Source organism: Lonchura striata, chromosome 11 (assembly GCF_046129695.1).
Source record: "Lonchura striata isolate bLonStr1 chromosome 11, bLonStr1.mat, whole genome shotgun sequence".
Classification (NCBI taxonomy): Eukaryota; Metazoa; Chordata; class Aves; order Passeriformes; family Estrildidae; genus Lonchura; species Lonchura striata.
The window spans coordinates 14,776,920-14,789,942 of NC_134613.1; the positions used below are offsets into that span (position 1 = coordinate 14,776,920).

The window sequence follows — 13,023 nt, forward strand, 5'->3', positions numbered from 1 at the left end:
CCAGCTGTTGCTATCAGAGTGTTCCCAGGCTGCTCCTCTGGAAGTTGTCCATTCATTGGCATTAACACAGTGATCTACTGGTTACTTACAGGGGAGAAATTTGAGGGTTTGAGCACAGTTTAACCAGTCCTGCCTGGTTTTGTATTGTGAGACAGCTTTCAGTGAGAGAAGGTACGAAGCTACAGCTTCTCTTCATGTTTTATCTGAACTTCCTTCCACTTGAATTATTTTTTCAGGAATGGCAAGGAATGTACTATGCGAAAAAGAAAAATGGAGATAGCATACAACAAAATGTGAAGATACTACCTGTCATTGGACAGGGAGGGTAAGTGTGAAAGCTAAAGTCATGATTTGTGTCTGAATGAAGGCTCAGTTTAGAGTTCAGTTGCCTTCAGCAGATATTGAATTATCCTGCTACTGAGTATAATGGAAGCTTATGCAAGGAAGGGTGCCTCAGACCTCTGTGCTTATTTCCTTGGGGCAAAATCAACTTTATATGTTGTGTGCAGGGAAAGTAAAATTCTGATTCTCCCCCAAAAGGAGCCAAAGATGCAGATGTGCTCACTTGTGACTCTGACTCTTCTAATTCTCCCTGCAGTGCAAGTGCACCCTCTGGTCTTTCTGTGCTTCGTGTTGCTGTCACCATCCTGTTTCACTGAGCATCTGCACTGTGCCCTTCCATGCTCACTTCTCTGTGCTCCTTTCATGGCTCTTGCCAAGGGTTGTTATGGGATGAGGTCACTGTGTGCTTTGATCATTGGCAAGATTCAAGCATGTCTAGATTTTTATGCAACTTCCACTTGGTCCCCAAATCGAGCCTTTGGAGCACCCCAAGTATCAGCACTGAATTAGAGCTGAGGTTTGGATGGGAATTAACACGCTGTTTTTTGCCTGCAGAAAGATTAGACACTATGTGTCAATTAGTAGACTGTGCAATGACAACAATAAGGTAAGTGAAAATAGTGCTATGCTCACTTTAGTTTGAGCCTAAGTGTAACAAAATAATGGCAGAATTCTGACTAACTGGATTTCTCATACTGACTTGTAGGTGGAGAAGACATGTGAATGTATTCAGGCTGAATCTCAGACAGGTATGACATGTCTCTTCTTTCTCAAGAACTGGAGAACATACCTGGGGAGAGAATAAAGGCCACTGTTAATGGCTTGACTGAAAGCACAGTTTCACAGAACAGTCCTATTTACCTGGTGATAAGCTGGGAATCCAACTCAAAAGGCAGGAAAGTAAACACAAGCTCCCTCTCTACCCGCCTCACTTACTTTAGAGGTGACATAAAGCAGCCCACCTTTGAAAACAGTGTCACAGGCGCCCAAGGTGGTGTCATGGTATTGCTGGTTTCAGTGCCACAATTCAGTTGTAGGTGGTGGGTCCCTGTGCCAGAAATGAGAAGGGTGCTGTCACATCATTGTGTTGCTGTGGCTGCTCTGTTGCACATGGCACCTGTGCACTGCATTGAGCTGCATTGAGGGGAATGAGGATGACTGACACTGTCATTCAGCACTTCAGTGAGGGCATCCTTGGCATCCTTTCTGTGGTTAACTGTAGTCAGCACAGGCTGAATCTTGGAGTCCCTAAGGAACCTGGGATGCACTGCTCCACTTGCTGGCATGTGCTCTGCTGTGGCCCACCAGTGCCTGGTGGCAGGGGTTACTTGAGTCAGCTCAGGTGTGCTGCACAAGTTGTGTCTGCAGCTGCAATTATGTCACAGTGGCAAGAGAGGAGATTTTCTCTCTACACTGTTTTCTTCTGCACAAACATTTAGGCATGTTCTGCTTGAGAACTTGACTGGGTTCAGGACTGGAATAGGGCAAGAGCTTTAAAAGGCACTTTGATCAGCTCTAATCTGCTGAAGCATTGAGGTCAATGTCACTCAGCTGCTGCCAGGATTTTCTGAGCTTCGGTTCCTTTAACATGCATCTTAGGCAAAACTTTGTGTCTTTATGCAATATCATTTTCTTCACAGATACTCAGACATGTAGACACAAAGACATGAGGAAAGGATCCCTGGATGTCAGATCCACAACATCACGTGGGAGTGATGGTATGTGAAACAACTCATTGTGTTGGGTCTGGCTGAGTTGGAGTTGTCATGCAAACCCAATACACAAATTGTTACATTTCTTACCTCTTCCCTTTATAGTGATAGGAAGATATTTTTTTCTTAATTTTGTTTTCTTTCACTGTGTTGTATTTTGCTCTGTTAGATCACCCCAAACTTGATAGATGAGTTACATATTCAAAACTGTTGCTGGCACTTACATACTTCTGTTAAATCATCTCTCATCACAGTCTAGGCAGCATACATTAGTGAAGCATGTCCGTGGCAGTGAGAATCCAGTCATATTCCAGTATAGCAAAAATAGCATTGACTCTTCTTCTTAAGAACTGCTCAGCACAATAAGTAACAAAGATGTCTGCATTTTATAGGTAGCACAATATCCAGAAAAATCTCATCTTGACCTTTTTTTTGCACAACTAAAATTGCTAACCAATATAAAACATTTGTTTTTAAATTTCCAATGTAATAAGCCCAAACCTCTGCTTTTTTTAGTTGGCATAGGTACCCACTTCAAAAGAGCTTCAGTGATTTACCTCAGCTTGGAAGCTGACTCATTATGACTTGTCATATTGCATCAGTCAGCAAGAGTAGATAGATCCTGTAATAATCTAAATTCACTGGTTACCTACCTGTGCCTGCCAGTTTTTACACACATATATGTCTAGTCTTTTAACTGAGTTTGTTAGTGAATATTTAAAATAATAAAACAAAGCCATAATTTTGCCAGGCTGTTACAGCCACTTATCTCTAATCAGGGACATCAGTGGTTCAGCCAGCATCTCTTTGCAGTTGTGCATTCTGCAGTAGATTGACTCTGAAAGGCACAGCAGGGCAAGCAGTGCAGAAAAGGCCTCAGGATCCTGGCTGATCCTCCAGCCCAGCCTTGTCTCTGCAATCAGGGTACAAATTCTGCTCTGTTTTGCACACAGGCAGCTCCCAGCGGCGCCGCTCCTCCATGGCCAGGGTCCATTCCATGACTATCGAGGCTCCCATCACCAAGGTAATGTCACAGCTGTGCTGGGCCATGAGGCTCCAGGGCAGCACCAGCCTCTGGTGCAGCTCCTTCCCTGTTCACCCCCCACACTGCTATAGCTTCAAAAAGGCAGCTACTCTGAGCAAAGATCTCCCAAACCTGCTTGGTACAGTGTCATCCATGGAGTCAGCCATACAATACCCTTTTTAAGAAGGAGAGACTTCTTACTTATGCATTGTCAACTGCATTCTAAAACTATTCAAAAATTTGCCAAAAAACAGCTCTTTAATAAATTGTGAGAGGTAAGGGGGAGAAAGTCACATTAAATCCATTCAGAAACATTCAGAGGCTGTGCCTTGGAGGAGAAAGTCATTAAGTAAGATGCCTTAAGTTTCCTTAAGGCCACTATATTATTCCCAGAGTTAGTAGCAAATATCAACATTTCAGTAACATCCCTTTCATTTTGTTTTTCCCCCATGCAGATTAAATCTTGTTATTTTCCTGAGTTTTCCATACTAATTAATGAGTGTCTCTGTTTTTTAAAAATCACTTCTAAGTTCACCATATGTCTGATGCTGCATTAGGTAATAAACATCATCAATGCTGCACAAGAGAGCAGTCCCTTGCCAGTTGCAGAAGCTTTAGACCGGGCTTTGGAGATTTTAAGAACCACTGAATTGTACTCTCCACAACTGGGGACAAAAGATGAGGATCCACATACAAGTGACCTTGTTGGAGGGTTAATGACAGTAAGTACTTACTGCCACAAACAGCTCTTGATTAATGTTTGCTGCCTGATTTTCCCAGTTACTTGATCTTTATCATCTGCCATGTGCTCTACAATGCTAAATTTTCAGGAAAAACTGCACACATCTTTTTGTGGAATTTCTCCCCCTACTTGAATAATGTAGCTTTGAAAATGGGAAGAAAATTGACCAGCCCCTTTAAAACATTAGTTTAGCTAAAAATGGAAAGTAAACACAAATGTGTTTTCAATGTGATTAGTTTCAGTAAGGTACAGATGGGAGAGGAAGAAAGAAAGAGAACCAGATATTTTATTTATTAATGAGGATTAGAACGATGTGGTTTTTGGGGGCTTTTCAGTCTATCAAAATAATGTTTTCAAAAGAATGCAAAATACATTCTTGCTGTTTGTTGGATTACATTTGTACCTATAGCATAGTACCCAAAGTTGAACAAAGGTCACAAAGTGGAGCAAGAACTGAACCCAAACCTTGAGAGCCTGGAGTCTGACCCTCCTGATGTTAACAAGATGAGTTTAGATGAATGTTACCTGTGCCCTAAGGATATGTGCTCTCATTACTCTGTAGGTTGCATATGAAAGGCTACATCAGGGAAAAAAATTACATTGTGTTGGATGCAAAAAGGCTTACAAAATGTGAGCTTTTCAGAGATGTCTCTGGGCTATTATAGTTTCATGTTGGAACTATAATGACACCTTTGCAGTATCTATCAGAATCTTCAAATAGTTTGTGTATTTTACCTTTAAAAATACCACAGCAAATATCTAATCAGCAGAAGCATGTGGGAGACTCCCAGAATTCCAGAAGACCTGAAACGGTTCATACTGGGTTGTATTTACTAACTGAGTAGACAAAATTTATTGTTACCTTAACTACAAAAATATAGGAAGAATATTGATACATATAATCATTAGTCTTGAAGTGAATCTTTTCTCCGGCTGAATATGTAAGAGTCCATAAACTCGACTGGTTTCTCCTTTTTGTGGATTGTTGATTCTTATGTGCACTTGTATTTTGATTGTATTTGGTCCACAAACTTAAAGATAACAATATTGCAAAATATAAAATCTTTACTAAAAATAAACCCAAGGCTTTTTTATGGAGCAATAATAAAAGCTGAGAAAATTAATTTCAGAGCATATGGCATGGTATGAGCTTTAAAGTTATTGGAGATAAACATTTTTCCATCAAAGGGTCTGCTGAAAACATAATTATATTGTTCCATTTGCGTTCAGAAGTTACATCTGAGAAGGAAACAAGTAATATGTTATTGGATTTGAACTCTCAAGCAGGAAGGGCATTTGGAGTTCAAAGATAGATGTACCAGATACAATTACATCTGCTATTTCAACTCTTAAAAACTAATCTTTGATGCTAAATGATAGGCGGCATCTGGTGACCTAAATACTTGTGTCATAGCAGTTCTATTGAACAGCCACTCTTGTACTCCCCTTCCTTTTAAATGACTGAACTCCAGACTCATTTACTTACAAATATGAAAATAAGAATTAGCTATAACAGCTCTGTTAAGCTGTTATATTCCATGTTCAGATACAAGATCCACATTTACTTTTGCTGTAATTGGTGTGAATAACATTTTTAATAAGGTGAATTCAGAAGTATTTTTTTTAACACTGTTTTTTTACATCATGGGCTAAACATGAGCTAACAGCTGTAACCTCAAAAGAGCAAGCAGGATTTGGGCCACAGCATTTAGAATTATAAAATGAAAAGTAAATATTAAATACATAATTCTGTTAGTTTTAATCCATCATCTCAGTGTTCACATATAGGCATCATGCCAGAATTAGCCTGGGAGGCACTGAACTGAAGAATAAACATGTACACATTCTGTGTGCTAGAAAAGAAGCCTCAGAGTAATTTGTTCCTGAGATTCTCATGAGATTCTTATGCTGCTGAGGTGACTGGATCTGCCAATACTAGGGCAGGAGAGCAGGGGAATATCTCCATCCACTCCCTCTCACCACCCACCTTTGCTTGTTGCTGGAAGTGTGTGGACATACCGTGTCTGCTTTGAGGCACAGACCCACAGCTGGTGTGCATGTTGGCCAGACAAAGACAGATGTGGGGCTGCAATTCTAGACCTTCCTCTGCACCTGAGAAACCTGAGTTTTTACCTACCTGAGTCCATATTGAATACCCTAGCCTGCAGTTCCTCATCTGTTACGAGCTATGTGTAAACCAGGCTAATCTGAACAGTACAAACAAATAAGGAGAGGCAGCTCTGATGGCTGTGGCAGGTTACAGTCAGGCCTCTCTGAAGTTGTTGTGCTCCTACTTGGTGTCATCTCCTAGACCTATTGTGCAATACCCTCCATTTAACTTGCAACTTTCATTTAACAGGATGGTTTACGAAGATTATCAGGGAACGAATACATATTGTCAGCAAAACGTAAGTTTTAATTTGGCAGCTACTGAGATATTAAAACATGTTCAGAAATCTAAGAAGCAGGGGAAATAGGATTAGATGTTCTTTTTTTTAAGCATTTTTTTGTTTGTGTTTTTTTTTTTTTTTTTTTTGGTGTGGAGGGATTTATCTATAAGCATTTTTCTGCAGCATTACTGAGCCAGGTGTTACTACAGAAGAGAAAGCATGGTCATTCAGTAAAATTGTATCTCACTATTAAATATATTACATAATATACCATCAATAAATACATGTAGTAATAACTGTATTCCTCAAAAGAAACTCATCAGGTTGCTGGCAGTCTGAGCTCTCCAATCTCCCTCAATGACATACCCCCACGGATAACACAGGCAATGGAAAATGAGGAACAGTGGGATTTTGATATCTTTGAACTTGAGGCTGCCACCCATAAAAGGTCAGTAAATGCAAGAGCTCATAAACTGGAGTTGCTGAAAAGTGACTTAAATGTCATCCTCTAATCAGATCTTTAAATTCTCTACCTGTGCTTTTACAACTGAATTAATTTTAATGTCAATGTCAGATGTTTGACATTTTCTCATAGTAATTTCTAGTTATGTATGCATCTTAAATAGCTTTTGTTTCATTGTGCACTATTTCTTATAAATTCACAGTGGATGTAAAAGTGAAGATTATATATCTTTGGTATGGTATACAGCATAATTTTTAAAGTCTTCCTTTATTCAGTAATATAAAAGTTATACTTTTTTTTTGTGGAGATTCAAATTTCTGTTATGGCAAACTACACACAGAGTCAACATACTGATCTTGATTTGATAAGTTGAAACAGATCGGGTTTTATTTTCTTTCCATTTGATTGGGAAGGTTTTATTCTTGAACAGTTCCAAAACAGCTTTTCAGCAGAATTCCCATTACCTTTCTCTGGGATTAGAGGAAGGTCTTTATTCTTGGCAGGTTATATTTTATGTATAAGGTTAACTGAAGCACATTTACTGACAAAAAGCAGGGCATACCAATTTCCATCATAGAAGTTTTCAAAAGCAGATCAGCAGTTTTAATAGACTGAATTTCATTAGTATCAAAGGCACCCCCTAAGACTGTAAATTGTTCTTTCTGTTTAAATCCTTTATTTTATTTTCTTATGCTTTTGAAAAGTTTCCCTTTCAGGCCTAGTTTCATTTATCATGCTTTGTCTTAGGTAAAAGCTTTTGTGAGACACTAATTTGGAGACCAGATCCTGCAATGAATTGACTATCTTAAACCCTTTGTCAAAATCCCAGATCTGTAAGACCTTTGGAAGTTATTCAAAATCAAAGTCTAAGAAAGATGTCAGGCACTTAGTTAACAAATATGCACTTCATTATTAAACTGTGGTTTTATAGACCAAAAAGGTGCAAAACCCCCCAGGGTTTTATTCTTCTTTAAAATTATTTTATTTTAAATGAAGATATTTACATCCACTTGCTTTAGGTTTTCTTTCTTTGCTACATTTTGATTTCTAATGAAGTAATAGAGATAAGTAATTGACAAGAAAAATGTAAAAATACAGTCAGTCTGTGTGATTTAAAACATTTAATGGGTACATTGCAGCAACTCAATTAATTATCCCAGCCAAAATGCATGAGATCATCAGGTAGGTTTCTCTATTCTTACTGATCTGGAGGGATCACAGAGGGACAAAGGAGGTACTTTGTTGCCTGTACTTTTATTAAAGGTAGAATAATTATGATTGCTTCCTACTGTGTTTAAATAGCAGCAATTAATTTGTTAAGATAAATAAAGTGATTTTCAATTACTCACAAGTATGAATATATTACTAGTATTGCCTTAAGTCCAAGCAGACATATGGTAATAAAGCCGGGATAATTAATTAAATTTTAGTACATTACAGTTCCCTGACAGAAAAACATGGAGACACCTTTGTCTGGCACTGGGGGGAATTAAGGGGGATTTGACTTTGTTGTAACTAATGTTACAATTCCAGTATATGACACAGCAATTCTGTAACAAGTCCTTACACATCATTACATATGTCATTAGCTAAAAATGCTGTGTGGATTCATACTGTTTATGCTATATAATATTCTTTCAGCTGCATTCATTTTAAAACTTTATGTTTATTTTTCTCCACAGGCCTTTGGTTTATCTGGGTCTCAAAATATTTGCTCGCTTTGGAATCTGTGAATTCCTAAACTGTTCAGAATCCACTCTGAGGTCATGGTTACAAGTTATTGAGGCTAACTACCATTCCTCCAACTCCTACCATAATTCTACTCATTCAGCAGATGTACTACACGCTACTGCTTACTTCTTGTCTAAAGAAAGAGTAAAGGTGAGTCCACATTTATGAGAAACAGTTTAGTTAGAAAATACAGATGCAATCAAAGAAGGATCTCTCAGAAACAGATTCAAAAGCCAAATGTCTGCCCAGTGCCAACCAGTTTGGTAACTCTGAGGTAAAAGAACTGGGCTTCTTTACATGAATTCTAGGATCTCTCTTATAGTATGTGTAGAAGGATGGATACTAACATTACAGAATTGAACAATTCTTGATGGGAGGATAAGAAAACCTTCTTTTCAAGTAAAACTTCTTGAAAAGTTATATAGGTAAACCTTCTCAGACAGGTGAGCTAATGACATAATTACTTTTGTGATGTTACATGCCAAATACAGATTTAATGTGATAAATTACCATCTCTTATGCCTTGTGATGGTCATTTTGCAAAAGACTCCCAGGACAATATAGGCCATAAAGTAGGCTATATCACCCCCTGGAGAAGATGCCCTGAGGCTTAAAGAGACTGCATTGGAGGAGAAAAAAATTGAAAAAAATGGAAAAAAATTACTTACTTGTCAGTACCATAACACCCACTGGGGTATTAGAGCCACTGACAACCAGAATAAATCAGAGCGACTTTTGCCCTCACATGCCCGGACTGGAGAAGGGGAATAAAGCAGTGCTTGGTGTGTGTGCAGCAGAGTGGTGGGACTTTTTTCTGAGTCTCAGTCTGGGGTAGAAGTTCTGAACTGGCCTGCCTAAGGATAGTACCAATGATGGGCACCTGGCTGAGAAATTTGTGACTGTAAACAAGCTTCTGACAGCTCATTAAACTGTAGTAATTCTGTTAACTTGGAGCTGCAGCTCATTAATGTGCTCTCCAGAGGCTGATTTACAATTACTATGTGCCAAGTGGGGATAGAATGTCACTGGATTTTTTTCAGCTCCTGATTTGCCAGAGGTTTAGCTGGTCTTCCCAAGAATATCTATAAAAAACAGACAAGATCTGGATCCATTTCAATGCCACAGAAGCATGACTGCCTACTCTTTTTCCAGAATGTTATTTCCATTCCTCCATAGGCATAGGAAGAGAAAAAAATGTTGCAGCAACAGAAGGAGCAGAATCAAAGTTCAGAATTCTCTCTTAATCTTTTCAAAGTTATAGCCCAGCTGCTTTTGTGTTGCACAGAGTTCAACTTAATCTAAACACAGAAAGCCCAATTCTGCCACTGAAATTCATGCTGAGAATATTTTTTTTGGTAGCTTGAACTCAGTTCAACTTGCCTAGGAAAATTTTCTGGCTCTGAAATTGAAGCCGTATTTCAGAATAGTTTTCACTTCTGTGCCATGGGAGTTAAGATAACAAAGTTAGAATCCTTGACTTGATGTTGGGTGTAAAAGTACTGTAAATCCCTGTGAAATAAGTCAGGTAGACTGCTGTTGTCCTCCAGGCATTCTCATGTTTCTGGCCATTTCCCATCTGCACAGGTCTTTCTCAGCCAGGCTGAACGCTGGTCAGTGTGTCCCTCTGAGGAAATCCCTCTCTCTGAACTGCATACCACAAAAATAGAACCCCAGGAGCAGCAGCTGAAAGAAAAAAGGAAGAAGCTAACACACAGCAGAGTATTTCAGACAATGCTAACTATGAACTAGAGCAGAAAGAATTATTTGCCTTCTCTTGTTCTCTACGAGACTCTCTTGACAGTTCTCATAATATCCCTGTTCCTACAAAGTCAAATCATTGCATAATTTCAGGAGGTGTGAAGAAGGGAAGGGTTTGTCTTTTTACCTACCAAGTGTAACTATTACGAATGGTAGTCGAGGGCCCATACAGAATTTGGACCTCAAATTAAAGCAAATTGGAATGAAAATTATCTGCCCTGCTCCCAGATTCAAATGGGAATATTTCTGCTCTTGTGTCTCTTTCATTTTATTAAAAATTTTAATATAATTATTTTGTATCTGTGGTCCTTCACAAATGCCAGTATAAACACAGCACAAAGGGTGGTTTCCAAACGTATACAAAATATTTCTGAGATGCTTAATTCTTGTTCCCCTTTATGCTATTAATGAAGTATTAACACTTAAATGTAAAATCTTAAGAGTCAAATAGGTTTGTATTTCATGACAGGGTAGATGAAAATAGGCATAAATCAATGCCCATTGCAAGTAAACTTGGAGTTTAAAAAAATCTTTATAAAGCTTGGAGTGCAGCATGCTTCCAGAATCAGAATGTGACACAGAAAGTACAGAACATGTGTCATGTAATTTATCCATGGATACAAAACATCAAATATTCTCCACAGAATACACATTAGCTGTAACCCAGGACAGCATTATTAAAGAACTGGATGTATGGATAGCATTCTTTTCAAACTGTAAACCTGGCCAGCACTTAAATGGAACATGATTAGGACACATTAAATTGCCAAAGGAAATTAAGGGGTGGTAATAGAATAATTTTTAGCAATATTGGTCTTTTTTCTAAGCCAAATACCTTAACTCCAAGTGAAAGTAGTTTCAGTGTTGCTAGAAAACACAAACTAATTTATTCCTTTACATTTGTTTAATTTGATGTGCTGTGACAAAGGTGTGGGTAAGGCAAAATTTGAGAGGTACAAAATGGCCAAAAAAGTCATGCAATGTTCAGTGAAGCTTATAATGAATTTTCCATTGCTCTGTGTAGAACATCTGACCCTTACTGATCTCTAGAGTTTTGGCTTTTATTCCTCAGCGACTCGGCTTAATCTTATGGACAGAACAGGGTTTCTCATGAGTGTGCCAGGAAAACTAAGCACCCTTCTGTTTTCAGCAAACTCTGGATCCAATTGATGAGGTTGCCGCACTCATTGCTGCCACAGTCCATGATGTGGATCACCCAGGAAGAACAAATTCCTTCCTGTGCAATGCTGGCAGTGAGCTTGCAATTCTCTACAACGACACGGCCGTGCTGGAGAGCCACCATGCTGCCCTGGCTTTCCAGCTCACCACCCGGGATGGCAAATGCAATATATTTAAAAACATGGAGAGGTGAGCTTAACCCCCAGGGTCCTTTTCTGCCCACTAACATCTCTCACTTCCTTCTGTGTAGGAAGGCAAACAGGCACCCTAGAGGAGGGCAGTGCCTGGTGGATAACTGTCCATGGCCCTTGTGAAATTTGTTTCTTAAAGAGCAGAATGTTTCTGTCTCTCCTGCAAAGACTTATGAGTAATTCCCCACTGTCTCCTGTCCGTAAAAAGGCAGGCTCTATCTAAGGAATTTAGTGTGAATCTTAATATGAGCAAGTCTAGAAGAGTTGTTTTGTGTCACTGAATGTAGAGAACAAGCTATGGCTGGGTGGGTACAGAACAAGGAGAGAAAGAGCCACAGAGCCGTGTCAGAGATAATGAAGGACCTGTTGCTCTGCAGCCTCAGAGATGCATTTAGGGCATAGATGTGATCATTGCCTTGGCTCACTCAAGATACAATAAAAAAATATTGCTGAAAACTTGACTGGAGAGTGAGCCACAGCTGTGTGTCTGTGCTAAAAGCCTTGGGAACATGCAGGTATGGCATGTCCTAGCAGCCTCCTAAGCCTCTGCTTCTGCTCAGCTCTGGTACTGTTTCTCCTAGAGATCAGTCATGCCTGGAACACGTATGTCCCTACACACCAAAGGTACTCCTACATCTAACAGAGACGCAGCTGCCTAAGCCTCTATTACTGTTCTTTCTTCCCCTAGCACCTCTCTCAAACAGGAATGGTCTGTTGCAATTTTGTTAGACTTGTTTTAGCAACCAGCCCTTTGTGACCCAGCCAGCATTCTTAATTGTTTCCTTCTTTAAACAGGAATGAGTATCGAACCCTTCGCCAAGTCATTATTGACATGGTCTTAGCAACAGAAATGACAAAGCACTTTGAGCATGTCAACAAGTTTGTCAACAGCATTAACAAACCCTTGGCAGCACTAGAAGAAAATGGGGTAAGCAACACTGCAAGTCCTCCTTAAAATGCCTAGGCAGGGACTGGGAACTCTTGGCAGTGGGAAATTCCCACATGGTGTTCTGAGAAAGTTTATCAGAAATGTGGAAAAAGAGAGGCTGGAGATCTATCTTTCACCTCTGGGTTTGAATCCCCTTCTGCCTAACATGGTTGTTACTTGGAGGGTGAGTGGGATTCACTTGGGTCCTATTAATATCACAGTGCTGTGATGTCGTACTTGGAACAGGACCCTGGGCTGTATGTTTTCATGTAAAAATGCCACTTGGATTAACCCAGTCACTCCCATGGAAGAAGTGGTGAGACTGGGCATTGTTGTTGGCCATTTCTGCAATGGAGACAAGGTCTGTTTCAAAGCAGAGGCTGAATTACATCCCTCCCAAGGGGACATGCTGGGGGTACAGCATAAGGGCAGGTCCGTGGGCTGGCATGTGGTGCATTCTCTGGGAATAAGGCCCTCAGCCTCCAGTGCTGCCTGGCAGCATTCATGGGGTTTCTCTCTGCTTTCTTTTTTAATCTTTAAAATAGATGATGGTGACATTATGT

General features: G+C 39.6%; 1 protein-coding gene across 3 annotated transcripts in view; it reads left to right on the forward strand.

Moving 5' to 3' along the window:
• PDE8A (phosphodiesterase 8A) overlaps window positions 1-13,023 on the forward strand; it is a 144,271-nt gene that overhangs the window by 125,117 nt on the left and 6,131 nt on the right. For all 3 annotated transcript variants that reach the window (XM_021537545.2, XM_021537546.3, XM_021537544.2), the window contains 11 exons: window positions 237-325; window positions 898-949; window positions 1,049-1,091; window positions 1,983-2,060; window positions 3,008-3,078; window positions 3,636-3,800; window positions 6,180-6,228; window positions 6,523-6,658; window positions 8,356-8,554; window positions 11,313-11,530; window positions 12,328-12,460. In XM_021537545.2, the coding sequence (XP_021393220.1) occupies window positions 237-325; window positions 898-949; window positions 1,049-1,091; window positions 1,983-2,060; window positions 3,008-3,078; window positions 3,636-3,800; window positions 6,180-6,228; window positions 6,523-6,658; window positions 8,356-8,554; window positions 11,313-11,530; window positions 12,328-12,460 (1,233 nt within the window). The remainder of the gene's footprint in view (window positions 1-236; window positions 326-897; window positions 950-1,048; window positions 1,092-1,982; window positions 2,061-3,007; window positions 3,079-3,635; window positions 3,801-6,179; window positions 6,229-6,522; window positions 6,659-8,355; window positions 8,555-11,312; window positions 11,531-12,327; window positions 12,461-13,023) is intronic.